Raw genomic sequence first — 27,909 nt, 5'->3', positions numbered from 1 at the left:
TCGCGCTACAGTCGCGAGAAATATAGGTTTTTTTAGCACGCGTGCAAATCGCTCGTGCGCAAAATATACCAATAAAGCTGTGTTTTGTGAGGTAAGAGCAACATTTTAACAAGTTGGGCAAGACCACTTTCTATTTTATAAAATCAACTATTAGATTTGACTCCGTGAAATGAGTTTAAGGAATTAGATCTGAATTCGTGAAATGAGTTTAGGGAATTAGATTTGACTCCGTGATATGAGTTTAAGGAATTAGATCTGAATTCGTGAAATGAGTTTAGGGAATTAGATTTGACTCCGTGATATGAGTTTAAGGAATTAGATCTGAATTCGTGAAATGAGTTTAGGGAATTAGATTTGACTCCGTGATATGAGTTTAAGGAATTAGATCTGAATTCATGAAATGAGTTTAGGGAATTAGATTTGACTCCGTGATATGAGTTTAAGGAATTAGATCTGAATTCATGAAATGAGTTTAGGGAATTAGATTTGACTCCGTGATATGAGTTTAAGGAATTAGATCTGAATTCATGAAATGAGTTTAGGGAATTAGATTTGACTCCGTGATATGAGTTTAAGGAATTAGATCTGAATTCATGAAATGAGTTTAGGGAATTAGATTTGACTCCGTGATATGAGTTTAAGGAATTAGATCTGAATTCATGAAATGAGTTTAGGGAATTAGATTTGACTCCGTGATATGAGTTTAAGGAATTAGATCTGAATTCATGAAATGAGTTTAGGGAATAAGATCCTTTTTGTGCTCAAATATTGGGGTATATATGGGCTAGGGCTATTCAGCCATACAGGCCAAAATAATCAAAATAGTATCGCTATTCAGTATAGTCATGAATCCGTGAAATAGGTTTTAGGAAATAGATTAGAATCCGATAAATATGTTTTAGGAATTAGATCAGAATTCGTGAAATAGGTTTTGGGAAATAGATTAGAAAGCGTGAAATAGGTTTTGGGAAATAGATCAGAAAGCGTGAAATAGGTTTTTGGGAAATAGATTAGAAAGCGTGAAATAGGTTTTGGGAAATAGATCAGAAAGCGTGAAATAGGTTTTTTGGGAAATAGATTAGAAAGCGTGAAATAGGTTTTGGGAAATAGATTAGAAAGCGTGAAATAGGTTTTGGGAAATAGATCAGAAAGCGTGAAATAGGTTTTTGGGAAATAGATCAGAATTCGTGAAATAGGTTTTTTAGAAATAGAGAAGAATCCGGAAAATAGGTTTTAGGAAATAGATCAGAATCCTTAAAATAGGTTTTACTATAGGATCAGAATCCGCGGAATTCTCTATGGTAATTATCATCCGTGAACTAGATTTTGGTAATTAGATCTGAATCCGCGAAATAGGTTTTGGTATTTATATCAAAATCCGCTAAATATCCTTTTCATGGATCAGAATCATCATAATTAATTTTCTTAAAAACAAACTCAGCTAAATTGATTTCGGCCAAAAAATAATAATAAATTTGGATTAATTGGTACGTAAAATATGCCACAATCGGTCATGTACAAGAAGTATGGTGCAGAATAATTGTGTGTTTTTTTGTGGGATGGCGGTTAGAGGGGGAGAAGACAAAATCTGTCCGTGATGTCACTTCTATCCCGTCTTCTAATTTATTGTCCAAGCGGGGACACTTGGCGCGGAGAAAAGGAGAATGATCCCCGCGATTAGCTTCGTCGAGAGGATGCTGCGCGGGAGGCGCGAGATGACGGAGCAGCGGCGGCTGTTTTCCAGACAGCTCCGCCGTCGGATCTGCTTCAGATTGAGAGAGTTGACTCGAGTGCGGAAAATCTAACGCAGTGACTGACTGGATAAATAAAACGGCCCTCGTCGCTAGAGCACCATCTACCGACACTTTTTGGAACCCCGAGATTGGCGTATTTCGATAAAGTTTTCAAGCGAGGCTCCTCTCTAAGAGATAAAAAACGAAACCAAATAGACGCTTCAATAAAACATCTTCAAGGGAATCTTCAAGAAGAAATATTTCCGAGAGCCAGGACCCGCAAGCTACTGTTTATATAGTGCTTGTTGAAATAATGGAAACAGAACGTCGTGTTTTGCTAAGTCTTGTTGCATACATTACAGGTGAAAAGTTTCCATTATTTCCACAAGCACTATATAAACAGTAACTTACAGGTCCTGGCTCTCGTAAATATTACTTAGACTTGGCGATTTCCTTGAAGATGTTTTATTGAAGGGCCTATTCTAAGCAAAAATTAGACTCATCCGGACTACGTCTGCCATCTAAGGATGGAAATGCGTACTAAAATTAAGAAGATATAAAATTAATAAAATCTCAAGAAAAAAGGTTATATATAAATTAGACCAATTATACTATATTAATTCAATTTAATTATATTTTCCCTAAAAATTCTGGTTACTATTATTTTATGACAATTAGCAACAATTGACGCCGAATTTCAGTAGCGATTGTACAAGATCTATCCAACATTTTTGTACAACAACGTTGGGCGACAATCGAGTTAATCTGTGACGAAATTTATTAGAAATCAAAATACATCCATTACTATTAAATATCTCGATTAATTATACTTTAACTGGTAATATAACAATATCATAGTAAATTAACAATCTTTTTTCAAAATGTATTCGCAACAATTAAGTTGTGGAACTTCATTTCAAACTAATAGCAACTCGATTGGCCATTTATATTTGAAAACCAAATTTTCCTCAAAAGCTAGTGTGAAAATGTCGAAATATTGAATCTAGGTTACAAATAAATGGTGAAATCTTTTTAACAAAGTAAAATAAACCGAATTCAATGAAGAAACGCCCTAAAAAAATCCGCGAAGTTTTTCATCCAACAAAAAAAGTATGAAATTGTTCAATGCGGCAAAAATATCGACCTTCCAACGAGAAAGAACCATCTATCGAATTGCAACAACAAGAAGAAAAGAAAAGTTATTTTCAGTTCTCTCTTTCCAGTATCGCTTTTGAGGGGAAGAATGCTACCAGGGGCGGGAGGGGAGAAGCTCAAGAGCGAGAATGTCGGGGCGGAGAACGGGGGAAACTGGTCGTGTCAATATCAGCTGGCCACACACACGGTGCTGCCCTCTGCGCGCCGGATGCGAAACTATATATTACAACGCCGCGCTGACTTCTCCCACTTATGACGCGAGGGGGATGGTTCCCAAAAATCGATGGGTGCCATACGGGACCTCAAAGCCGTACCCCGCTCACGTACATTTCGATTTGCCGAAACTCTCCCGCGGGTGGGGTGGCTTACAGGAATTAGCCGCCTTATTTAACGGAGCGGAAATTTAGCCAGAGTTATTTTGAAGTTCAAAGTTCTCTTTTGTCTTAAATTGAAAGGAACGGTTTCCATGAGTAATTTAAACAGTTGTTGCAACTTTTAATAACCACCGTATAATAAAGTCATATTTCAAGAAAAATTAGGTGATTTTTCCCAGAATATTAGGTATTTTAGTATACCATAAGATACATAATATTAATAAGTATGACACGACATCGTATGACAGGAGCGTTTGTAAAATTTGTTTAGATTTATACAATAACGAAGATTGAACTGCCATAGTTACTAAACCTAATTTATTAATTAATAGGAGCTCTTGATAAAGTAATTAATACCAGAAAAAAAATATATTGTTGGAAATTACGTTTTGACGGAAGAAAATAAAACTAGCAGTAGACTAAAAGACACGAAAAAGTAAATTGTTAAATCGTTCTCTACGGAAACACAGGCGCCATCTTTTAGCGAATCAGAGAACTACTTTGAATTTTCGATGGTGGTTATTTTACTACTTAAAATTGTTAGTTATTACATTAGCAATTTTTCAATTAATCAACGAATTTAATGTTTTTGCCACTAGAAGCGATGTTGATGGCCTTTTAGGGTGAAAATTCAGTAGGGACCCATATAATTTCTATTGTCTGATGCAAAATTCTTACGCGTGCGCCTTTCCCTCCCTCCCTGCTTAGTGATAGATGATTGGTTGAAAGAAGATTGTAATATACAACCATGGGCCAAATAATGATAAATGATTTATCATTATTTGGCCCATGATACAACTCACTGTGTAAACGTGGGAAAACCTTCTATCGCAGTATACCGTCGTGCAGATTTGCCTAGGCGTGAAATAGATAATTTAAAACAATAAAATTGAATTGTTAAATCTTTCTCCACGGTAACTCAGGAGCCAGGCGCCATCTACTACTCAATCAGATAACTATTTTGAATTTCACCTATTTAAAATAATAATTGTTAAATCGTTCTCCACGGTAAATCAGGAGTCCAGCGCCATCTACTACTCAATCAGAGAACTATTTTGAATTTACGTCATTTAAAATAATAATTGTTAAATCGTTTTTCACTGTAACACAGGCGACATCTGTTACTCAATTAGAAAACTTGGTAATTTCGCCTTGTAATATTTACAAAAGTGCTATCGTTTGATAACTTTCCGAGTAAGACCTTAGTAATGCACAAGGAATAAACTTTGAAAACACAGCCTTTAAACCGTGGTAACTTTTACAGGGACATTGTAAACCAAAAAAAATAATTAAAATACATAATCTATGTGTAAGCGTACTTTCAAAAAGAGAGAGAGAGAGAGAGAGAGAGATAAAGAGGCTAAAAATGCAAAGGCGTAGTAAGCAGGGCGGAGATTCCCTGCCAAAATGAGGGGATTATCGTAGGGATATTATATAGGGGATTTAGTAGCACCCCCAAAAATCCCAAGCATTTTGGGTGACTAACTTGGCTCGAACGTTCTGGAAGGAGGCATTCTGGCATAGCTCAATACACGACTCTGCAATTCCGGCCTACATGAGGCTACATCGTGTAAAAGTTTACCGTACCCATTAAAGCAGGAATGCCAGAAAAGAGGGAGAGGTGGATTTCCCAGTAACAGCTTGTCCTCTGATTTTCGGCGTAACAGCGGGAAAGGTTCTCATTGGCTACTTTCCCGGAAAAGTCAATTTTAATTAATATCGCGCAAAAATATCCAAACGTCAAAAGAAAATTTACGCCCTGAGACGCGGAATAATAAATCCTTTGCAACCTACACGTCTTTATAAATAACGCACAGAAATTACTTGGTTTACTTTCGTAATAACGAAACTTCAGGGATAAATATCTACATAAGTTAATAAATTTAGTTTTACGTAAGTGTGTATGAAATGTTTACTGAAATCAATTTCTAGATGGACCACGCATTTTTATGAACTTCGGGCGAAGACAGAGTTGCCATGCATTTTTGGTGCAAAATTATTTATTTAACATCGGAAATGTATGGCAACCCTGTTTTCCAGCGACTTATTAACATGGTTGCCATACATTTTCGATGTGAAATAAATAATTTAGCACGAAAAATGCATGGCAACCCTGTTAAAATAGCGTCTGCTTCATCCATTGAGTTGGGAATATTAATCTAACAAGTTTTTGAAAATTACGAATGTGCCGTCTCCTTTAAAATTACGAGAAAACGTTATCATATGACCCTTGGCGCCATCCATTATTTTTGAGAAAAAAAATATTTTTGCCGGAAAACGCGTCTTATTCGAACGAACCATTGAGAGATAGACGGCGCCACGGATAGAATGATAAAGTTTTCTTGTCATTTGGGAGCAGACGGCAGTATTCTTATTTTTTAAAAACTTGTTTCGCGAAATACTGAAATCCGACATTTTGATTGGACCTTTAGATTAATATTCCCAACTCAATGGCTTCATCATGTTCCACACGAAAGCTTCCGAAAACCGCCGCTTGAGGAAAATAGGAATAACACCCATTCCAATAACTGAAAATAGTGCGTCGATAAATTGTCAATTTTAAATTTTCTCAGAGCGTGAGTGATAAACATTTAAGGAGAGAGACAAATCCTTTCTCGTGAAGTGAATTATTTAGTTACTTTAACGGTATTTTGAATTTATAAATATTTAAAAAAATCTCATGGATTTTGAAATCATTAAAACTGGATTTCGTGATCAGAACCGTTTTATAGCTGTTGTTTAAAGGGAGTATATAACCATGGCAGGGAAGGTCAAGTTTTAATCATTGCAATCTGGTTTTAACTCCCATATTTTGGTAATTTTTTATGTTTTAAAAAAATATGGTAAAGGTTTGTAGATATGAAATGGAAATTTTTTCTTGGTCAGGTCATCCTCACTATTTCAACCAACTGTCATGCGGCCTGGACATCGTTTCGATGGCCGGAGAGTGGCTGACCGCGACGGCCAACACCAACATGTACGTTACCAGCCATCCATTTTGTATAGAAATTAGGGCTGTGGGAGTTGTGGTTTTAGGCAATCGAGTCGGTTATGGAGTATCAATTTTTTTCATCGAGTATTCGAGTCGAGTAATTTTGAAGTCGAGTCGAGTAATCGAGTACTTGATTAAGGGGAAACTTTCTCTTATTCGAGTCGAGTAACTAAACAAAATCTCGAGTAATATTTTTAACGAGTCGCGTTATCGAGTACTTGATTAGAAGCTGGTTTAATCAAGAAATTATGAAATTAAATTTAAAAGGAGTATCAAGTAACTTTCAATGCTGAAAAAAAATTCCTTTAATTTAAATGAACCACAGTTTTCATTACTTTGTAGGTACCGTTTATTACCCCCAAAAAAGTTGTAAAAACCCCGTTTTGAGTTTTCAAGCAACGAGGATAGAAAAACCAAATATTCGCCGAGTTTAGAAAGCAGCTCATTCGAGTAATCGGGTACCCGAATGTGCAATTTTTTGGTACTCTGTAATTGACGAGTATTCTCCAATTACTTATTCGATTACGAATTCAAGTACTCGACCTCAAAAAAGGCCGAATACTCGCACAGCCATAATAGTAATACTATCTTCCGCATGCTAAATCTTTTATGAGAGCTATTTCTGGTGAAACTACACATTTTTGGTAAACAATTTAATTAGGCCTAATACGCGCTCTTTGCCATGCCGAGGCTTAGGATAGATAATTTAGAAGAATATTATGACATAAAAGGGCCTAGTGATACAGTTCTTAAGCCTTGCCAAAGCATCAGTACTATCCCAATGGATTATTATTTTCTCAGAGGCACTAACCTTTTTCTGTATGACGTCATTTAGTTCTCACTCCCCACAAAGCTACCAGTAATTAAACATTTTCAGCAACACATGAAAATGCGAAAAACTCGTACGGCTACATCACTTCCCCCGTTTGGTTCCAGCGTCAGGAAGAAATTTAGACGTTTTGCTGAAACTGTCTAATATTAGAAGCTACTAAACATTAATTTTCTGCGGTTTACGTAACCTTGTTTCTTTTTGGGCTAGCTAGGTTTTCGCTTCGTTGTGGTTACTTTGGGTTAGAGTTAGGGTTGTGGTAATTATATGAATACTAAGATCATCTGCTTAAAAAATTACTTAGTTTGGACAAATGAAAATAGGCGCTTCAATTAAACCGATAATACTCAAGCCATTTAGCGACTTTTAATTCAGAGGGACGGGTTACAATGCGTAGGAGGGTGGTTTCAAGCCCTTCATGCCACGCGAGCCAACCGCTCCCTACACTTACTATTACCGTTAACGTCAACACGTTTTTATGGACTGGGGAAACAGAAGAACAGTGGGGGGAGAACTTGCAAACTCAACGCGGTAGGAGTAGCTCCGAGTTTTCACAATGAAGCCTCGATGGTGAACGTCGACAGGCCTAAAAGAAACTTTTTGCGTCAAGGAGAAAAACTAGTGTTAGGCCTAAAAGAAAATTTTTGCGTCGATGAGAAAAAACTTGTGTTAGGCCTAAATGAAAATTTTTGCGTCGAGGAGAATTAAGATTAAGGAAAAATTAAGCCAGGCTAGTCTGGTAAAGTGGTAACCGACCAACCAGAATTATTTAATTCAGCAATCCCCCTTTCGCCACGTAGCAAGGTTTTTTATTGAAGCGTCTATTGGGAACAGTCGCGACGTTTAGTCACACGGTAATTATATCAACTAACCGGAGAAGCCACGTTGTTGCAGGTTCACGTACGAAATCGCGCCAGTATTCATCCTGATGGAGACTGTAGTGATGAAGAAAATGAGAGACATCATCGGGTTCAAGAACGGAGACAGCATTCTAGCCCCGGGCGGTTCCATCTCCAACCTGTACGCCGCGCTGGCTGCCAGACATAAAATGTTCCCCGACTACAAGGAAAAAGGACTCAGGTCTCTGCCTCAACTAGTCATGTACACCTCCGAACACGTAAACACCGAACTTATCAATTATCCAAGCGCGTTTCTAACGTTAATTTCCCTATTCCAGTGTCATTACTCCATCAAGGGGGCAGGGGCGGCCATGGGCTTGGGCACGGACTACGTGGTTGAGGTGCCTTGCGACGAAGGGTAGGAATCGTCACCAGAAGCTTATAAAATGTCTCTTGCGAGAGAAGTATCCATCTAGGCCATTCAAATGAAACAAGTACCTTCTCAGGTTCTAGACCGTTTCAAATGGGCGTGATTTTATCGCTAAATGGCGCATGTGTAAATCGCATCGTGGCGTAACATTTGCCGCGTGTATTACTCCGCCTTAAGCCTAGTTCCCACTTAGCGAAAAAAACAATTTTCGCGCTGAAAATTGACGCTCGCGAATAAAATTAGCGATTTTTTTCAAATTCGCCGCTAAAGTCGCGTCTCCACGGTATCTAGCGAATGTTCTTTTTTTTGACGTCCACACCTCGGCGATAAAAAGCTTCAGCCAATCAGAAAACGCGTTCCCTCGATCTCTTCCGCTCCCGTCCGTCACTTATTAAGCCTAGGTCTTTAGAAAAGCGGCTCAGTCAACTTGACCAAGATACTGAAGTAAAGGTAATTATCTCAGGAATAGAATCGTTTATTTATTGAAATTATCAACAGGAACATCCATTTGGTTCATTTTGAACTGATGTTTTATGTTAGGCCTAAAACATTACTAAAAACCCGCAAGAGTTGTTTTCAGCGTTTTTAAATTTTCGCGCTAAAGTGAGAACCGCTTCCCCAGCGACGAAAAAACGCGTCTTTTTTCGTTGAGCGAAAATTTTATTCGTCTCGAAAATTCGCGAAGTGGGAACTAGCCTTTACGACGAAAAAATTAAAAATTTCATAGCGTCGGGATGTGTACTTCTTTATAAACAACCTTTCCCAGATGGAATTGGTTTAGATAATCATTATAGCCACGGTTACAGCAGACTCGAAGACTATATATACGCTTCGTGTTCAATTGCTCAACTTGCATAAGATAGCATATGCTGGTCAAAATTTTCCCCGCGCTTCAGCAGAGCTACTAGTGGCGCCTCTAATGGCTAGTAAAACGCTTCTCCCCTGTTTCGAAAGTGTGAACAGGTTTTAAAACTTAGATTGCGTATGTTTGTTCGCCACTAGTTTTGACCAATGAAACCTGTTTTCAAGCAGGCTTAAGCCTAAGAGATCGGGTAGCAAGATCAGATGGTTACCAAATCTCAATCATAGCTGCCCTCGTGGTAGCTAATCCGCCACTGGTTTCAAGCGATAGGGTTACCTTGGTTTGATTGATTTAATCCCCCAATACTGCATGGTTTCTTCCGAAAGGTTTTTGCAAAATCGGAGAGAACCTGCGCAGGTAGATGTTTCAAGCGAGTAACAGAGCAGGATAGGGAGATGGATACACCTGTCTTAAGATATATAATATATTCTTCCACTTCACCAAAGATAATATATAGAACTCCGTAGTCTATATTCGAATTCAGAGAGCTTTCCGATTTAACGGTTTTGTAAAGAAGCGATTACCCACTTGCGGCACGTGACCTCCGAAAACTCGGCCTCTATCGGTTGCTGTAGTTCACTGGTTACCATGGTAACTATGGAGGTAATTTTGTTCGGATTTCCGGCAGCAAGTGGGTAACCGTTATTGATTACAGGCAAGGCAGTGATTTCGAATCTAGGCTACGAGGCTATTATCTTTAATGTAATTTAATCATTGATTGTCAGAGGTCGCATGTTACCGACCGAACTGGAGAGGCTAATAGTTGAACACAAGAACAAGGGCAACAAGCCGTTTTTTGTCAATGCCACCAGCGGGACGACTGTTTGCGGTGCTTTCGACCCCATCCACCCAATCGCCGACATCTGCAAGAAACACGGCATGTGGCTTCACGTTGATGTAAGACTTGTACCTTGGAATAATAACGCTTGGGGGCTAGCAAACGGCTGCGGAGTGCGGCTTCACTGGTGGCTGTAAACTTGCTTCCGAAAGGGGACTCAATCTACTTTGGCGCCATCTCTATGAGGTAGAAGCAGCTATTTTTATTTTGCCTTGGTTGTCTCAAACGAACAGAGATGGCGCAAAAGTCGACGGAATCCCTTTTTCGAGGGATAACTTCAGCAGCCTGTTAGCACCGGCGAAAAAAAAATCCCGTTTGCTACTTCTGGAGGTTTTGATACGCTTCAGCGTTTAGTTAAAACGTAATGCAATTTAAAATACGTAGGCTGCGTGGGGAGGAGGCTTACTTTTGTCCAGAAAGTACAAGACCAGGATGGCCGGAATCGAGCGGTGAGTTGTCTAACATTTGACCAATACACGTTTGTCAAAGGAGAAGATCCTTTCACAGTGGTAACGCCATTAGAGATAGATTTATAAATACTCCAGATGGCGCCAGCATTCTGAAACGTAGACCTTTTAAATTACTTAAAAACCGGGAAAATGCTAATTACTACGTAAGTTCATTCTTATTTTTTTATCTTAGGTGACCTTTTTTATATTTTCTGCTAAAAAGTTTATATTGGCGCCATCTAGTGTAAATAAAAACATTGAAATTGAACCTGTAATGGCTTCGCTCTGAACGTTTCTTGAAACCGATACGTGAATTGGTCTAATAGATTATTTAGCTTAACTTGTAAATCTTTATCTTTACAGTGCTGATTCAGTGACGTGGAACCCACATAAGCTGATGACGACTTTACTCCAGTGCTCCACGATACATTTCAAGGAAGACGTAAGGACGGAAAGTCTCAAATAATTGAGGTCACGCTAATCGCGTCATTCTGTTCCGCAGGGTATATTGATCAGTTGTAATCAAATGTGTGCCGATTATCTGTTCCAACAAGACAAGCACTACGACGTGTCCTACGACACCGGCGACAAGGTCATCCAGTGCGGTAGGCACAATGACATTTTCAAGCTGTGGCTTATGTGGCGTGCCAAAGTAAGATTCCCGAGGTTATAGCTTGGAGGGATAGTACTGTAATTACGGGATGGTCTTTTCACGCGTAGGGCGACATTGGCTACGAGAAGCACATGGACCATCTAATGGAACTGACCGAGTACATGGTTAAAAAGATCAAGGAAAATCCAGACAAATACTATCTTATCATGGAGGTAATCTCATTATTAGAGGGCAAGGGTTTAACCTTAAGCCATGTAATAATAATAATAAGCTAAGCTGATATCCGGGGCACCACCATAGACTCAAAAAACGGAAAAGATCTCGTATCAGATAAATATTGAGCTCGAACTATGATTGACGTTAGGCTCATACAAGCCCATATTAACTAAGGCTTAAGTAAGTGAGTCTTATACCGACCAATGCTAGTTAAAGCACGAACAATGATGAAGGTCAAGCTCGTACAGGCTGGTATTAGTTGAGGTTCGCACCACCATGCGTCACGTTTTAGCTAAAACTCGAACCCCGCAATATTTTCAAAAGCTCAAACTATATTAAAAGTTAGGCTCATAACAGTCTCATATAAGATAAGGCTCAAACTATCATCTGTCAGATATTAGCAAAGGTTCAACGGGTGATATCTCAGGCTCATAAAGGTCTTTATTAACTAAGGCTCGAACTACGATAGAAGTGAGTCTCAAATGGGCTCATATTAGCTAAGGCTCGAGCTATGATAGAGGTGAGGCTCAAAAGGTATCATATTAGCTAAGGTTCGAAATACGATAGAAGTGAGGCTCAAACGGGCTCATATTAGGTAAGGCTCTAACTATGATCGAAGTGAGGCTCATATTAGCTAATTTTCGAACTACGATAGAAGTGAGGCTCAAACGGGTTCATATTAGCTAAGGCTCGAATTATTATAGAAGTGAGACTCAAACAAGCTCGTATTAGTATAAAACTCGAACTATGACACTAGAAGTCAAAATAGAGCAAATATAACATTGATAAAAGACGTAAAACAATGATATCCGGATAATTTTCAGCCCGAGTGCACCAACGTTTGTTTCTGGTACATCCCCATCAGCCTTCGAAAGATGCCTCACAACAAAGAACGTGAACAGAAGTTAGGAAAGGTAAGGGAAACCTACCTCAAATAATACAACAGCCACAAACACAAGTACCGTAATGATATCCTCAAACAGATCACGGCCCAAATAAAAGCTCGCATGATGGACGCCGGCACCCTTATGATCAGTTACCAGCCCTTGGGGGAACTACCCAACTTCTTCCGCAACATCATTTCCAACCCTGGAGTGAAAGAATCGGACGTTGATTTCCTCCTGGACGAATTAGACCGGCTAGGTCACGACCTTTAAACGTCACAAAATCACACCAGCCAGGAAAGCACACAGCATTCTTTACGATTCGTAGCACAGATTCACGGATATGAGAATCGAAGCGTCACGTGGAAAAATAAAATGAAAACTTTCCTAGAACCTTTTAATTTGGTGTGCGAGTGATATCGTTAATAAAAAAGAAAATTTGATAGGCATTTAAACTCGGTTAAAACACGTTGTCATAATTTCATATATTCCGTTTCATATTATAAATGTTGTTCCAAGAAAAAAAATCTGCCGTTACGTAAAACCAATGTGAAGAAAAAATAAGTGTAAATATATGTTATTTAGTAAACAACGTTGCGGAGGATATATTAAAACCAAAAAAAGACTAAACGAAAAATTTAATAAAGTGTAAAGTGTTAGGAAATTATGTCGAAGGAATGGCTTGCAGAGAGAGACTTATTTAGGACTATTTCAAAATACTCGCTGGATCCAGATTTCAAAGCAGCAAAATCCAAACGTCTTCCAAATAAAACGAAATAACGAAAAATAAATATAAAATGAAATTGCCGCGAGTTAAGAGATCTTACAGAAATGTATGGTGACCGAAAAGCTTGAGTTATACATAATATGGATGTCGGGAAAAAATTATAGATTAGATAATGAAATTGGCATTATTATTACTATTATTATTATTGTTTTAAATTTATAAATATTATAATTCCATCGTGAATGTACAAAGTCTTAGCCACGCATTCCCAAAACCCGCACTCTTAAAAAAATATATTAATTTTTAATTTATAAATTTAAGTCCTAAATTATATTAAAATACGACATGTTGTCTGTTAGAAGGGATATTTATTTTTTGAAAAAGTAAATTAAAAAAAACACGGTGCCAAAACTAATAAAAAAAAAGTGTTAAGCAGAAATAAATATTTAAAAGAATGTTATACGGTTTTTTAGAGTTTAGAAATGATATATCGCGATGATAAAGAAATTTACTTTATTTTTATTATGTTCAGAATTATTGTATTTGTCGTATGGTGCTTTATAAAACCATTAATGCAATATTTAATCGTTAATTTTATAATTAAGTAAAATATAATCAATTAATTTGTGGTTATAATGTCGAATGTCCAGGAAAAATGGTTGAAAAGGAAAGTAACAAATGATAATGTCAAGTATTACAAACAAATAGCCAACTTAAAAGACAACTAAAGCAACCGCAGCTTTCAAAGTAAGAAAATTTGAAAGAGAAATGAGACATTGTTCCCTCAACTACAAAAAAAAAGATATGATAGTTGTCAAACCGAAACTGTGATAACTATTATAACTAATATTTCATTTCTAGTTAGGGCACATTGACTACACCAACTCCGAATTTTCGTTTCAGTGTTTAGATTATTCGTTAGAAAAAATATACAGTGCGTTTAAATGGTCGATTTAACAAAAAAAATTGTTTCCATAAATTTAAATTGAAAAAAGTACTGGTATTGAAATGCAATAATTTAACAATAAAGCTGTCGTGAAGTGAAAAGGGTTGTCTTTCTTAAGTGTGTTGCCACAGCATCAAATGTCTTCTCTAATCAATGCCTTTAAACTGGGCAGGCCGCTATTCAAAATCTTGGGATTTTTCCTCTATCATTACGAGGGTTTTATCTATTGCTACGCCATCTTTTGGCGGTCGTCGGAAGCAACGAGTGGTGAATAAACACCTACGTTATTAGTAATTTGCTAAGGGTTTGGGACTCCCCCGCAGCGCTAACTATCACCTAAGGCACCACCTTAGACCCAAGTCATCTAGCGAATTTTAATGCCTTTAAACAGGTAGCCGGGTTACAATGCGTAGGAGGGTGGTGGCAAACCCTTCATGCCACGCGAGCTAACAGCTCCCTACACTAACTATTACCATTAACCTCTACAAGTATTTATGGAAAGAGGAAACCGAAGTACTCGGGGGTAATTCCGAATAACCAGTGGGGAGATAACTTTCAAACTGAACGCGGAAGGAGTAATGGCATGAATATATTTAACAATGAATATACAACGGCAATAGGGTCGGCTGGTAGTACCTAGAATTAGGGTTGGAGCTTATCTAGTGGCGGCATTAGTCACGTGTCCGGAAATAGGAAAAAAAGAAAAGGAAAGCAGACGACAGCTCAGTAACATAGCTCGAGTTAGGGCTTTTGGCAAAGCTAGGGAAATAATTGTTAATAATGACTTAAATTGGTGAGTAATTTTTGTTTTCTAAAGATTTTTCTGGTAAATTATTTACCTAATATCGTTTTGGTTTTAAAGGTAGTGAAGGAATAAAGCCAAAACATTCCAAAACGTAAGACAAGTCCTAGGCCTTTACCCGAGCCTTTACCAATTCCTAAGCGTAAGAAGTCGACTCCATTGAGTTGGAAATCAAAACGTCGAATTTCAGTATTTCGCGAAACAAGTTTAAAAAAAATAAGAATACTGCCATCTGCTCCCAAATGACGAGAAAACTTTATCATTCTACCCGTGGCGCCGTCTATCTCTCATTGGTTCGTTCAAATAAGACGCATTTTCCGGCAATTTTTTTCCAAAAATAATGGATGGCGCCACGGGTCATATGATAACGTTTTCTCGTCATTTTAGAGGAGACGGAACATTCGTAATTTTCAAAAACTTGTTTCACGGGGAACAGACTTGATTAGATCTCTAGATTTATATTCCCAACTCAATGGTCGACTCCATCGCTTTCAAATGCTGTAAAACCCAAAACGTCATTTCCTAGTCTCTCCTGATTGGAGCTTTGAAACATGTAAAACATGTCACCCGGCTCTAAGCGACATCGTACTAGGGCCATCTTATACAGTTGAATATTCATTGTTAAATATATTCATGGTAATGGGTCCTCCTTGATTTTAGCCCCGGCCTTGTCAGTCCCCACCGGAGTCTAGGTTCCCCTGCTTGGACATATTGGGCGCATAATTTTCGACTCCCTTATCCTCCCTGCACCGACTGAGCGAATTCGCTGCTCACCCTGAGCTTGCTCATTTGAAAAGAAATAAAATCATCTGACGTGAGTGCTACCTCAATTGATAAACCAACTGAGAAAATTCTGAACATTCGTTTTTGGAAGCTGCTCATTTTCTGACCTCTGGCAGTTGGCAGACGAGTCACGATGATGAGTCTGTTGAGAGCAGTGATGCCAGATCGCAAAAATTAAATTTCCCTTTCCCAGCGTTAATTGTTTTTGTACCAAATATCCCCTAGTTTTCCGAAACAAAAGAGGCATTCATATTTACATATAAAATTTCATAATTTATTTATTATTTTATTTAAGAAGTAATACAGAGTGCGAAGATAGCGGGAGCTTATTATATTTGCGACCGAAAACTATCGCTACGCCCCATTTGGTTCGCCATTAAAACCTAGTTTGTAAATTTGACTTTATAAATGATACTTGCCATTTTAATATAATTTTTACATCGTTTGATTATATTTTGATAACTTTATTTTTAAAAAAATTCTTAAGACTTTTTAATGTGAGTGTCAGTGTTTCTCTAACTGTGTACCGCGGAACTAGAATTTTACAAACCACGGGAAACGTACCGCTACAAAAACTCATACTAATTAAATAAGTCAGCGGGGTAATTATTTGATCGCTGATAATCTTTTAAGTTAATGACGTAATTTTAGCAACTACACACGAGGACGTGTTTTTTAGATCGTATATACACTTTTTTTTACAAAATCATTTTTTACTGAATTTAAAAAGAATGAGTTACAATAACAAAGAAAGATTTGAACCGGCATTGAAAAATACTTATTAAATTCATTAGTAATTTGTCATATCTAGAGTTTTGCCATTGACATCAATACTCTTTACACAATTTAAATGATTATAGCTTGGGTTCTCTATTTCTCTAATTATTTTCCAAATTTTACTAGGGGTGGTTTGCAGTATTATTTATTTTTTTAATAGTATTTGGTTTTGTCGTTTTAATAAGATCAGATAATTAACGTTTATATTTTATATAATATTCTTTAAGTTTATTATTAAACGGTTCAGTTCTTAGGCGGCGATTGAATTTATTTCTCTTTTCAATACTTATGACTAACACACACGAATACCTAGGGATAGCGTTGGGAGAATAAGAATTAGTAACAATATTATAAACTTATGGTATAAACAATTAAGCTTACTTTAAATAATAAGCACAAGCCAAGTCACCTGTAATCTTTAAATCGAAGAAGATTTATATTGCTATAAAATTATTCTAAATTGCTAAGGCTTAGCGCGATAATTTTGTGAAAGGATATAAGGTGATTGACTTATTGTTCTAATGTACAGAAAGCGCTTTTATTTTGGTTGATTTCTTATATTAATTGTTATAGTACCAAAGTGTTGAAAAAGCGTTGCAATTCATTTTTATTAATGGTCAATGTTACTGGAAAATTTCAGAAAAACGTTTTCCTACTTTGGCGAAACTTGCTCAGATATTTATAAGGGTCCTCCTAATTTTCTCACTTTGCTCACCTTTCTCACTTTGTTCACTCCTATAGAAACAAACAAGTGCGTCGAGAGGGGCAAACGAATTTCAGTGAGCAAAATCTAATTTTTATCACTAGATAATAAAGTTGAAATCTCATTTCAATGGAAAATTGGATTTTAATCACTGGGCTATGTGGGAAAGATACCTCGCGGGGGAAGTGAGCAAAATCGAATTGGCATGGTTTTTCAATTGTACCAAGCCTCACGCACCAGTTAAAGACCGGCGTGGAATGTTCTCTTTGTATTGGCGCCTAACGGCGCCGGGCACTCACTTCGCTCGAGCGCTGGGGGCGCGCGGCGCCACCCCAACCCCAAACTAAATAAAGCGATGGGCCATCAATAACGCGACCTAGAGGACAGTACCTAGCCAACGCACCAAGTTTTGTCGAACAACTTACGTGATATTTCAACTTTATTATCTAGTGAGAAAAATTCGATTTTGCTCACGCCCCCGCAAGCTAGCTTTCCCACATAGCCCAGTGAAATTCGTTTGCCGCTCTCGACGCACTTGTTTATTTCTATAGGAGTGAGCAAAATGAGAGAGTGAGAAAACTAGGATCCCCCATTCGCTTTAACAGGTCAAGTATTGGTGCAAATTGAAAGGCGCTACTTCAATATCGAACGTGTAGATCTATTAAGCCATTTCTGTCACCAATTCTTACTTTTCGGGAGTATATCATCTTAAGTGACAAAATAGTCTGGATCTCCATATTTCCAAAATATTAAATACATATAATTTAAAACAACGGAAGTTTCATTAAAACACGCGATAATTTTATCGTCACATTGGATTACCTGATTGTACAAAGAATTTGTGTAATGTTTCATAAAAAAATGTTCATACAACCAATAATGTATTTATTTATACTCGAAGATAATAATTGTGTGGAGATGTTTTTTTGCATTTCACTTAATGCACCTGTTGAACCCGGTATGCGCCTCCGCTTAAAAAAATCAAATCTTCCCCGCCTCTCATTAGTTCCGTATAATTGAAACAAGGGGAAAATCAAGTCTTCCCCGCCTCTTATGGGTTCCGTATAATTGAAACAAGGGGAAAATCAAATCTTCCCCGCCTCTCATTGGTTCCTATGGACTGTGAGAAGGATGATAAAATACGCGAAAAAAGGATGTAGCTATATTATCCCTTTTAATTATGGACTTATCTACTTTTTCGCGTATTTTATCATCCTTCTCACAGTCCATAGGTGGTTTCTTCTTCTAACTTAACTTATCGTATATACTTTTCTCCACCACACTCCCCCCTTTTCGGCTTTCCGTTGCTATATGCAACGCGTTTTGAAATTTTTAATGTTTAGGCTTAGTTTCTCTTTTCGATTTGATAGTCGAAAGCCAGATTTCCAGCACGGTACTGATGAGTTCCAAATAGAACGAAACCGGTCTACCGTTGGAATTTCTGGCTATTTTATTTATTTTTAATTTAGTTTATTACTCGAAGATCTATTTGATCCGAGTTTCGCGTTGCTCGAAGACCTATCGGTACGAGTTATTAGTAAGTTTTTAAATTTCTTCAAATTTGTTTAGGATTTAGCTATATTATCCCTTTTAATTATGGTCTTATCTACTTTTTCGCGTATTTTATCATCCTTCTCACAGTCCATAGGTGGTTTCTTCTTCTAACTTAACTTATCGCAATATTTAATACTTGGCTTTTATGGAAAATTTATGATTTTCTAAAAATAGGTCAGAAAATGAAGTTTTTGAGGGCGAGACTCTCATCCCCGCCCGGGAAATATGAATTATAGATAAATTATTTAATTTAATATTACTTATATATTATTACTATAATTACATGTATGAAAATATTAAAAAGTTATTATTATTGTCAGAATGCTATATAATGACACCATATTAATAATAATAAGATTATTTAATATGATATATCTTTAATAATTACTTTATTTAAACGAAATCATTTTAGGCCATACAAGCGTAGCTAAATCATAAGCTAAAAAATACAAAAAAACCGCTGAACTTTTTAAAATAATTCGCCGACTAATTATAGTTCACTAAGCAAGGAGCCTACCCGAGGTGGTTATCACCGATTTAGTTGAAACTCGGGGGTTAGGTAGACCTTATGGTAGTATGAAAATTGCCAAAGGGAATAGTTACAATGCGCTTTAGTTTTCCCACGGCAACCGAAAATGTCTTGACCTCTCCATTTCAAAAAGCATGGGATTTTTTTGGTTACCCAAATTTTAAAAAAATTATCCATTTTACCCTAAATCCTTGATCAATTGCACCTAAAATAGGTTAAATTCATCTTTTTGGATAAGTTTTGAAAATATAATTTTCTCAAACCTTGTAAGTACCTTGTGAAACCGAGAAAATCCCATGCTTTTTTAAATTGAGATTTTTTGTTTTGAGAGATCAAACACATTTTCGGTTGCCATGGGAAAACTAAAGCCCATTGCAACTTTTCCCTTTGGCAATTTTCATACAAACATGGGGTCTACCTAACCCGAGTTTCAACAAAATCGGTGATAACCACCTCGGGTAGTCTCCTTGTAAGCTGAGTTCGGGAGAGGAATCCTTTGTACAACGAAAGAAAGGTAAACCGTACCTACACTCCCTCTAAGGGTTCCGAAGTGGCAGCGGCAATTTGAAAACCATTCGCGGCCAATGAACGATATTTTAGTTTTGCCAGGCACTGAAAAACAACGTAGTTAATTATTTAAACCGCATTTTTTAGGAGATATATCTTTACTAAACAAACGAATTTATTTGTTATTCAGAAAAAATATGTGACAAAATCGCGCCTATCAATCCCAATTCCGAAAAGATTTTTCAACTGAACGATTTTGGAAATTGATCTAGAAAAAAGTTCATTGATATGAGTTTTAAAAAAGAGAGGGGAGGGTAGAATTTTTTCGAAGACGAGATAAAGTAACTCAAGCTCATTCTAAGAAATTAGTGAATTGAAAAAACATTCACGAAATTTCCTTTTAGCCCAGCTCTGTTCACAAGGAAACAGCCAGTCAATTTGTGAAGTCGTTTTATATACTTATATTTTCCTTAACAATGATAACCAATTTATCATACCTCAAACTAATATTTTTCAGAAGAAACTGTTTAAGGCAGTGAAAAATATTTTCGTAGAACGGCTCTAAGAGAAAACACTCGTTGTAATCAAAAATATAATTTTGAATTAATTTTACAAAGTATTAACTGTAATACAAATGGTGCGCAAAATTAATGAAACTAGCACTATTGAATATAATTTTATTTGGTAGATACTTCAAATAATACATAGCAGACTGATAGCTTTTCAAAGCAAAATATAAGTGCACAAAAAATTTAATAGCTAACATTGCACCGTTGCCCAGTAATAAAATAAAAGTGTTCACATTATTTTCCAATCACGTTTAGAAATATTTTATGAATACCTCCAAAATAAGTACACCCAGAGCAAATGATTCAGCGACTATAAGGAGTAACAAAAATGGCCAATAATTGTTTGGAATGTTTCTCGTATCTCGGTGTAGCATTTGTCCTTTAGCGTTTCATATGCCAACTCAATAGTTTTGTCGAAAATACTCATAGCATTGAGCTGACGTATCCTGTAATGTGAAATATTTTATAGATATGAAACCAAACCAAATTAAAACTGTTTGCAATTATTTTAACCTGGTAAGGTGTAAAAGTGTTTTGCTAAGGTGATCATTATTTAGGATCAATTTTCATTTCTTGCCACAAGCGCGTTTTCCAAGAAGCAACGTCATGAAAATTGTTAGAATCGAAGCGCTATCGGTTTTCAGACAAACATTGTGCCATGTAAATACATGGCGAGTAGTATTTCATATTTCTACGGTTAATTAACTAGCTGACAGTGTTAACTAAATATAAATAATCTGTTACCACCGTTAGTTTCGTCACATCGCAATATACAATGCTCGAGTGTATAGTTGAATTACTTGCATAATAATTTGAAGCTTATTAAAAAATCACCCTACTATTTATTTCCTTAAATAAATCAGTAGGGAAGCCTTTGAGCAATTATAATGGCAACCCTCTATTTATAGGATTTGTGCATATCAAATTACGACTAATATCTATAGGGTGTGACTAAAACGAAGCTGAGTGGTGACCGTCTGGACTGCAGTAAATGGTAGGAATCTACTTTCCTAATATACGTAAATTAACTATGTCAGTGATGCCGCACTTTGGACATATATTGTTTTTCAGTTCTAGTCTGAAGAAGTGACTAAAATGCAGTGATGCATTACTTTGGACATATATTATTTCTCAATTCTAGTCTGGACGAAGTGACTAAAATGCAGTGATGCCGTACTTTGGACATATATGGTTTTTCAGTTCTAGTCTGGACGAAGTGACTTAAATGCAGTGATGCAGTAGACTGGACATATATTGTTTTTCATTTCTAGTCTGAAGAAGTGACTAAAATGCAGTGATGCAGTAGTCCCAGAAGAAATTAAACTGAAAAACCCGTTTTCGGCCATGTTCAGAAGGGTATTTCACAATAACGTCCAAGTCTCCATTGCCACTTTCTTCAACATTCCCTAGAACACTCTTCCAAATTTTAGTTTCATTTACTTAAATTTGTTGATCTACACGCATATCCTTAAAAAGTTGATATAAAAATTAAAATTAATTAGGAAAAAAACAGCCAAAACTATACTATTTTTGTTAGAAGAGTCAAAAGAAAAACATTCGGGCTATACTTAACTATATATTTTAGAAATTACTCTTATAGAATCTCATTTTAATTTAATTTACTGTTACAAAATAATTTTGGATTAATTATATTTATTTTCTGGTTCGGAAAGAACTTCTAACCTTAGATTGTTTAATATGGAAATGTTTTCGTCGTGCTCAATGTTGTTTTCTCTTTCGTCTTGAAGACCTTTATAATTATCATCATTTTGGTTGGAAAAACGAAACACGTGTACTCTCATGAAGATTACCCGTCAACTTCTTAATGAGCCCGAAGAACCAACATTTCCAATCATAGTTCCCTTCTAAAAGAAGGGCCACTATGATTGGAAATGTTAATAATTTGGTAGATTTTTATCAGTATAAAAAAGTATTTAGCCTAAGAGATCTAGAAACTAGACATTTGTATAAAGACCTTTTTTCGCACCCAAGTATGAAAATATTTTTTCTTACATAACATTAATCGGTTCCAGTATATCTTTTGTAACAGTCTGCTTTCTTGTGGACAGTGCATTACTTAAAATCCCCAAAGATTCCGGAGCCATGAAGAATACTGGTATAACCACATGCCTTAAATCCTCTTGCCAAGTGATATGCGACATTCGTCCATTTGCAACCTTCTGCATTACTTTTAGGTGATCTTTTGGTATTTTATTAAAAATTCTTTTCCTGATAGCTGCTCCTTTTTTACCGGGAAACTAAAGAATAAATTAAATTTTAAGGTAACAATTCCACCGTAAACCACAATGAAATAGCTAAAAGTCCATTCCCTATAAATTATTTTATAGATTGAATTTTATTTAAACCATGTGAACCTTTCAAAAACTCAAAAATGTCTCTACGATAACTACTCCATTTTCGCCGGAATATTCAAAAACTAATTCATTTTTCAGGCCCAATTAATCCATAGCCCCCAGTTAAAAGAATTAGCTTAAAGTCCACCTGCAGTCAATAATTTAAATTTAATTTGTTATTGAAAAATTTACCAACATAATTTAAAAAATTGTTAAAAAGAAAATTCTAAAAGAGCATAATCTGAAAACTTGAAAACTAATTCACCAAGGAACTAAAAAGAGAAGATGACCGTATAATTACACATATTTGATTGTAAAAGGATAAGGGCTTGTAATGATACAATACCACAATGCTTCCTCTCGAAACGAGTTCGTTACGTTCAATGAACCAAAGACACATGCTTAAATAGCTGAAGGAGGAACATTCGTATGTACAGGAAAAAGAATCTTTGATATAACATTGCGCAACGCTTGTGGACGAAACTAGGGCCCTGCGAATCAGCTGTATTCGACAAAGTCAAATATGGAATTGAATATTAAACAAATTCGACAAATTTGAAGACGAATCGTATATTCTAATAATGAATATTTCCATCCAATCAAATATCGGGCCGAATTGAACTTACAAGGGAAGGTCTTGGACTGTAAGTCGGGGATCCGAGAAAAAGTTATGGCAACCTTTAGACCATGCCCCAGGAAGGTATCAGCCGGGCGGATTTTTAAGCAGAGTCAAAAGGTCAAGTTTTATGAACTTTCGAAATTTTGACCTTGGTCGAGCAGGAAATTCCTTATGGGATTTTATATGCTAATTTCATGGGCACAAAAGGGTCCCCCCTTTGCAAAATTTTGAAATTTTACTTTTGTGAGGCCCATGTCAAACATTCGTTCGCAGTCATGAGCATGGAACTAGAGACAGGTCAAGCTTCGGCTTGAGACGGATGGTCAGAGGCAGGCCAAGGAACTTATCCCTAAGAAAAGAGCAACTGACTTGTGAGTTGCTCTCGCTCTCTAAGAGTAGAATCATGGTGGTTACGGGACTACTTTTAGGTCACTGCCAGCTTAATAGACATCTGCATCTGATTGGCATCAGTGAGAGTCCTATGTGCAGGGCATGCCTTGCAGAGGAGGAACCTTCCTCTAATGTCCTTTGTGACTGTGATTTTTACGCGGCTCAAAGGATTGAGCTTCTTGGTACGCAACTGCTGGAAACGAGCTATCTTTACAATATCTCGGCGAAGCAACTCACGCTTCGTTTCAGAGACTGGGCTTTTCCATTTTTAAAAGGCTTGGGCTGCACAATGGACCTCTGGTCGAAGTGCTACTAATAAGTTGTTACACTTGGGCTATGTAGAATAATATTCGTATTATTCCTTTAATTAAGATTATGAGTTAACACAATTATATTTTTATCAATTGGGTTTTGGGATTTAGTATTTTTACGTTTTCTTGTAAAATGCTTTGTGTTATTTTTTTAGTATTTGTCGGTCGAAGTTTCCCCGGCTTTTGTGACGGTCAGAGCAAAGAATTTAGACCCCAGGAATGGAAACTGCAGCTCTATCAAGTATAATTTGCTGGTCTCTAGCCTCCAAAGGCAACCCTAGGTTGACGGGCTTATTTCCGGTTCTATTGATTCGCCTAGCCGGAAGCTATCCCGTCAACTCGACAGGCGAGACATTAACGGTTTTTCTTTCGATTCCTGGGGTCTATATTCTTTGGTCAGAGTGCCGTTTTTTCCCGATGACGTGGGTAGTCCAATTTCATGCGGGCTACCTTCGTGCATCTCCGATGGCTGGAATTTCCAGCGCCGGCCAATCTCTGATTCGTCACGGGGGTTGGCGGTGGCCTCGACCGGATATTGGTCATAAGAATATTCTCGAACTATGCTCGAGAGTTTACTTAAGGCCGGTTTTGGCGCCTTTTTAGGCAGTTACCTTGAGAACCTGGAGAAAGCCTGTACCCCTTCAAGTTCGCGGACCCTTTATTGTACTAATTTTGCTTCGCGGTACTTCCCTCTTGTACAGTCGCGTGTAATTGTAACCCTTTTTAACTATTTGTAAATAAAAGTCATTTATATTTTATCTTAACTCCTCGTATCCTCCTTTCGTCGTCACGTTATTCAAACTTCACCGCACCAAACCCCAGTACAGAACTTTTGCCCTTTAGTTGTTTCAGTCCGACTAAAACTGTTCTTCAGTCTAATATAGGCTCTCCCACCTCCCTATTCGGCATTTATTCCACACGTTTATGGTGCCGCGAACCCGGGATAAGTACGGTCGGTTTACGCGGAGTGACTCGTCGAGTAACGCGTCGGACGCCCAATCGGAAATTTCTGAACTCTCGGTAGAGTCTGAACAATCAGCTAGTACCGGACTATCGGAAATATTAGAACTCTCGGATACAACGGAACAATCGGATAAAAATATCGGTAAAATGACAACTGCACTTGATAAACAAATTAGGAAACGCAGTGCGATCCGTAATTTAACGAACGTTATTATGAAATCTATAACCACGGAAATCGCCGAGGAAGATCCAGATACTGACATTCTGGAGGAAGCCATCATGCAGCTGAAAGCTAAAGAGAAACTTCTGCTTCAATAGGACGGAGAGATCGAAGATTTGGTCGAACCATGGAAATTTAAACGAAGAGATTCAGCATGCCCTAGAATTCCAAGAAAAGGTAATTCACGCCTAGGCTACAGCCAAGAGGTTCCTGGAAAAAATCAAAGAGATGACACCAACGCCTCTGCGGAAATTATTTGTCCAATTACTTGAAATTTTCTACTTTACATTACCTATTAAAGATAATAAATCCTATTAATTTTATTAAAATTTTAGGCCAATTTGGAAAATGGCGGATGTCATATAAGTTCCGTAATTATTGATAACTCGGGAAATTATTGATAATCGATAATTTTTCTAATAACAATCAAGAAATATATTGTTATGTGCTATTTTGCATACGGCAGATTTCAAATTAATGTACAAATAATTTCGGCAGTTATCGCATTATGAGATATTGATATCTGCCATTTTGTAAAATGGCGTCATATTTATATCACAGTGTAAGGGCTTATTTATTCGATCAGATAATGTAATGTAGAAAATTTCAATTAAATCGACAAATAATTTCGGCAGTTATCGCATCATAAGTTATATTTATATCCACCATTTTTCAAAATGGCGTCGGATTATTATTGGAAAACCCATAGGTCTAATTAACTCGGGCAGATAATGAAACGAAGAAAATTTCTGATTAATCGACGAATATTTACGGAACTTATCGCACGATGAGTTTTATTGATATCCGCCATTTTCCAAAATGGTGTCGGATTTCTATAAAAATCTATAGAACGAATTCATTCGGGCAGATAATGTAACATTGAAAATCTTAGGTTAATCGGATACAAATTACCTAACTTATTGCACCATGATTTATATTTGTATCCGCCATTTTATAAAATGGAGTCGTTTTTCTATCGAAATCTAAAAATCTGTTTACATCGTTCAGATAATGTAATGTAGAAATTTTAAGATTTATCGGCGAAAATATATGGCAGTTATCACGGCATATGTTTTACAAATATATTGTATTATACCTAAAATTTCGACGTATTTATTCAAATTAGCTCGAGTTCACCCAAAATGGTTTTTATTCCCCCCCTATTTGTCCAAAGTAATCCAAAAATGTTAAATTTATTGTTTTTTTTTATTTTTTTAAATTATTTTTGGTTTTGATTAATTGAAGTTTTGTCAGTTCCGCATGTTATTTTACATAGACTTTTCTTATTTTATGTTGTCAAAAACATTTTTGTGCCATGGCAAAACCGAAGCCCAGCGTAACTTTTCCCTTTACCGGGTTTCATGTTACATCTAGGTCTAACAATCCCCCAACGGCTACCTCGAGGGCAATTTCAGATGACGGTAGTATGGTGACGTCATTTTCCGAACGAACCCTCGAAGATTGAACACGGAAGTGGGAAAGAATCTGCTCCAACCGTGACGCAACGCCTCCGAAAACTTATCTCAACTTCGTGGGTGTTGCAGATCCGTCGGAACATGTTTCCACAAAACTTATGTCGCGTTTCCGTCAGCGACTATGGAAACTACTACTTGAATCAAATTGGACATGGATCGATCCCGGTATATAGAGGAGCGGCGGTACAAAGAGGATACGGGCTTGGTACTATATTGGCTTCGGCATTTCGATCGGCCATACCTATTTATAAAAAGGGGGCTTCATTCCTAGGGATAATTTTTTTAAATGCCGGGGCAAAAGTTGCTTCGGATGTATCAAGTGGTGTTTCCCTTCGATAATCTTTAAAAAACCGAGGGGCAGAAGCTGGGAAGGAAGCTTTGAGAAGAGCCGCTGAAAAAGTGATGAAACGGACTGGGAATGGCCGTAAAAGCGAAACCTATTATCAGTTCGGTTCGAACCAGGAAGAAGAAGAGGTCGTCTCCGCTACAGCACACCCCAGTTCGCCACGTACACAATGGCCCATCATATTATTAACTATAGCAGGCTATCGATTATTTAGGGACCACCATAATAGCCAAATGTGACTGTCAGGAATACCCCCACCACACTTGATAAAATTACTCGCGATCTAGCTGATATATCCTGTTTACTTAGCAAACTAAAAACTAATAACCCTCCTGGCTCTGATGACATTCATCCTCTTTTCCATCGTAACTGTGCCCAATTTCTTGCTTTGTACCCTTTACCTTCTCATTTCGTTTTAAATCTGGGCTTAAACTCCCTCTAGGAAGATAGCGAATATCACCCCCATTTGCAGGGTTCTCGTATTCATACCCCTAACATTTTAAAATTAGCTCCCCTAACTATAAGTTCCTAAATTAGCGAAATGTTTGTTCCATGTTCAACTTGCGACACTTTTTAAGTTTATATTTAATAATACACATAAATTGTTAAGTTGAGTTTAATTAAAATAACTAGGGGAAGAGAAAGTCAAAAGGCAATTAGTTGTCTTGGGGATGAATTTGGAATAGAATGAAATAAAAGTGTCAGCATTAAATAAAAGTAACAAACAGACGGAACTGGCAATGGTAAATTATTTATTGCGCGATAATGTAACATTAAAAGAAATACATGATTAACGTAAAGTAACTTATAACTAAAACCAAACAAAGTCATTAAGCTACTCGGCGAGTAGTATGTATCAAATCTTGGCTGGTTCTCCATTTTAAAAATATATTTGTTTTACGGTACCACATTTAAAACAGGGCTCCATCGCTGGCTTCGGGCTTTTACGGCTCCAGGCTGGGCGATGATGGCAAGCGGCGGCTCTGGCACAGTTGCTGGTCAATTCACGTAGTTGCGCGCCATTTTCAGGAACCCACGACTGTGTCACTTGGGCTCGTGGGGGAAACTTCACCACAACGGTGCACGCAGGGCCGGCTCAAGAAGTTTTTTTCACCCGGGC

At 37.1% G+C, this 27,909-nt stretch overlaps 1 protein-coding gene across 1 annotated transcript in view; it reads left to right on the top strand.

Moving 5' to 3' along the window:
• Gad1 (glutamate decarboxylase) overlaps window positions 1-13,086 on the top strand; it is a 153,320-nt gene extending 140,234 nt beyond the window's left edge. Inside the window, exons 4-13 of the mRNA XM_090158186.1 lie at window positions 6,149-6,239; window positions 7,978-8,200; window positions 8,261-8,340; window positions 9,940-10,111; window positions 10,437-10,501; window positions 10,865-10,943; window positions 11,004-11,153; window positions 11,222-11,326; window positions 12,155-12,244; window positions 12,314-13,086. Of these exons, the coding sequence (XP_090014312.1) occupies window positions 6,149-6,239; window positions 7,978-8,200; window positions 8,261-8,340; window positions 9,940-10,111; window positions 10,437-10,501; window positions 10,865-10,943; window positions 11,004-11,153; window positions 11,222-11,326; window positions 12,155-12,244; window positions 12,314-12,487 (1,229 nt within the window). The 3' untranslated portion in view covers window positions 12,488-13,086. The remainder of the gene's footprint in view (window positions 1-6,148; window positions 6,240-7,977; window positions 8,201-8,260; window positions 8,341-9,939; window positions 10,112-10,436; window positions 10,502-10,864; window positions 10,944-11,003; window positions 11,154-11,221; window positions 11,327-12,154; window positions 12,245-12,313) is intronic.
• The last annotated feature ends 14,823 nt before the right edge of the window (window positions 13,087-27,909 follow it).

This window comes from Leiobunum rupestre, chromosome 9 (assembly GCF_980474605.1).
Source record: "Leiobunum rupestre chromosome 9, qqLeiRupe1.1.hap1, whole genome shotgun sequence".
Classification (NCBI taxonomy): Eukaryota; Metazoa; Arthropoda; class Arachnida; order Opiliones; family Sclerosomatidae; genus Leiobunum; species Leiobunum rupestre.
This window is presented reverse-complemented; position numbering and strand designations above follow the sequence as displayed.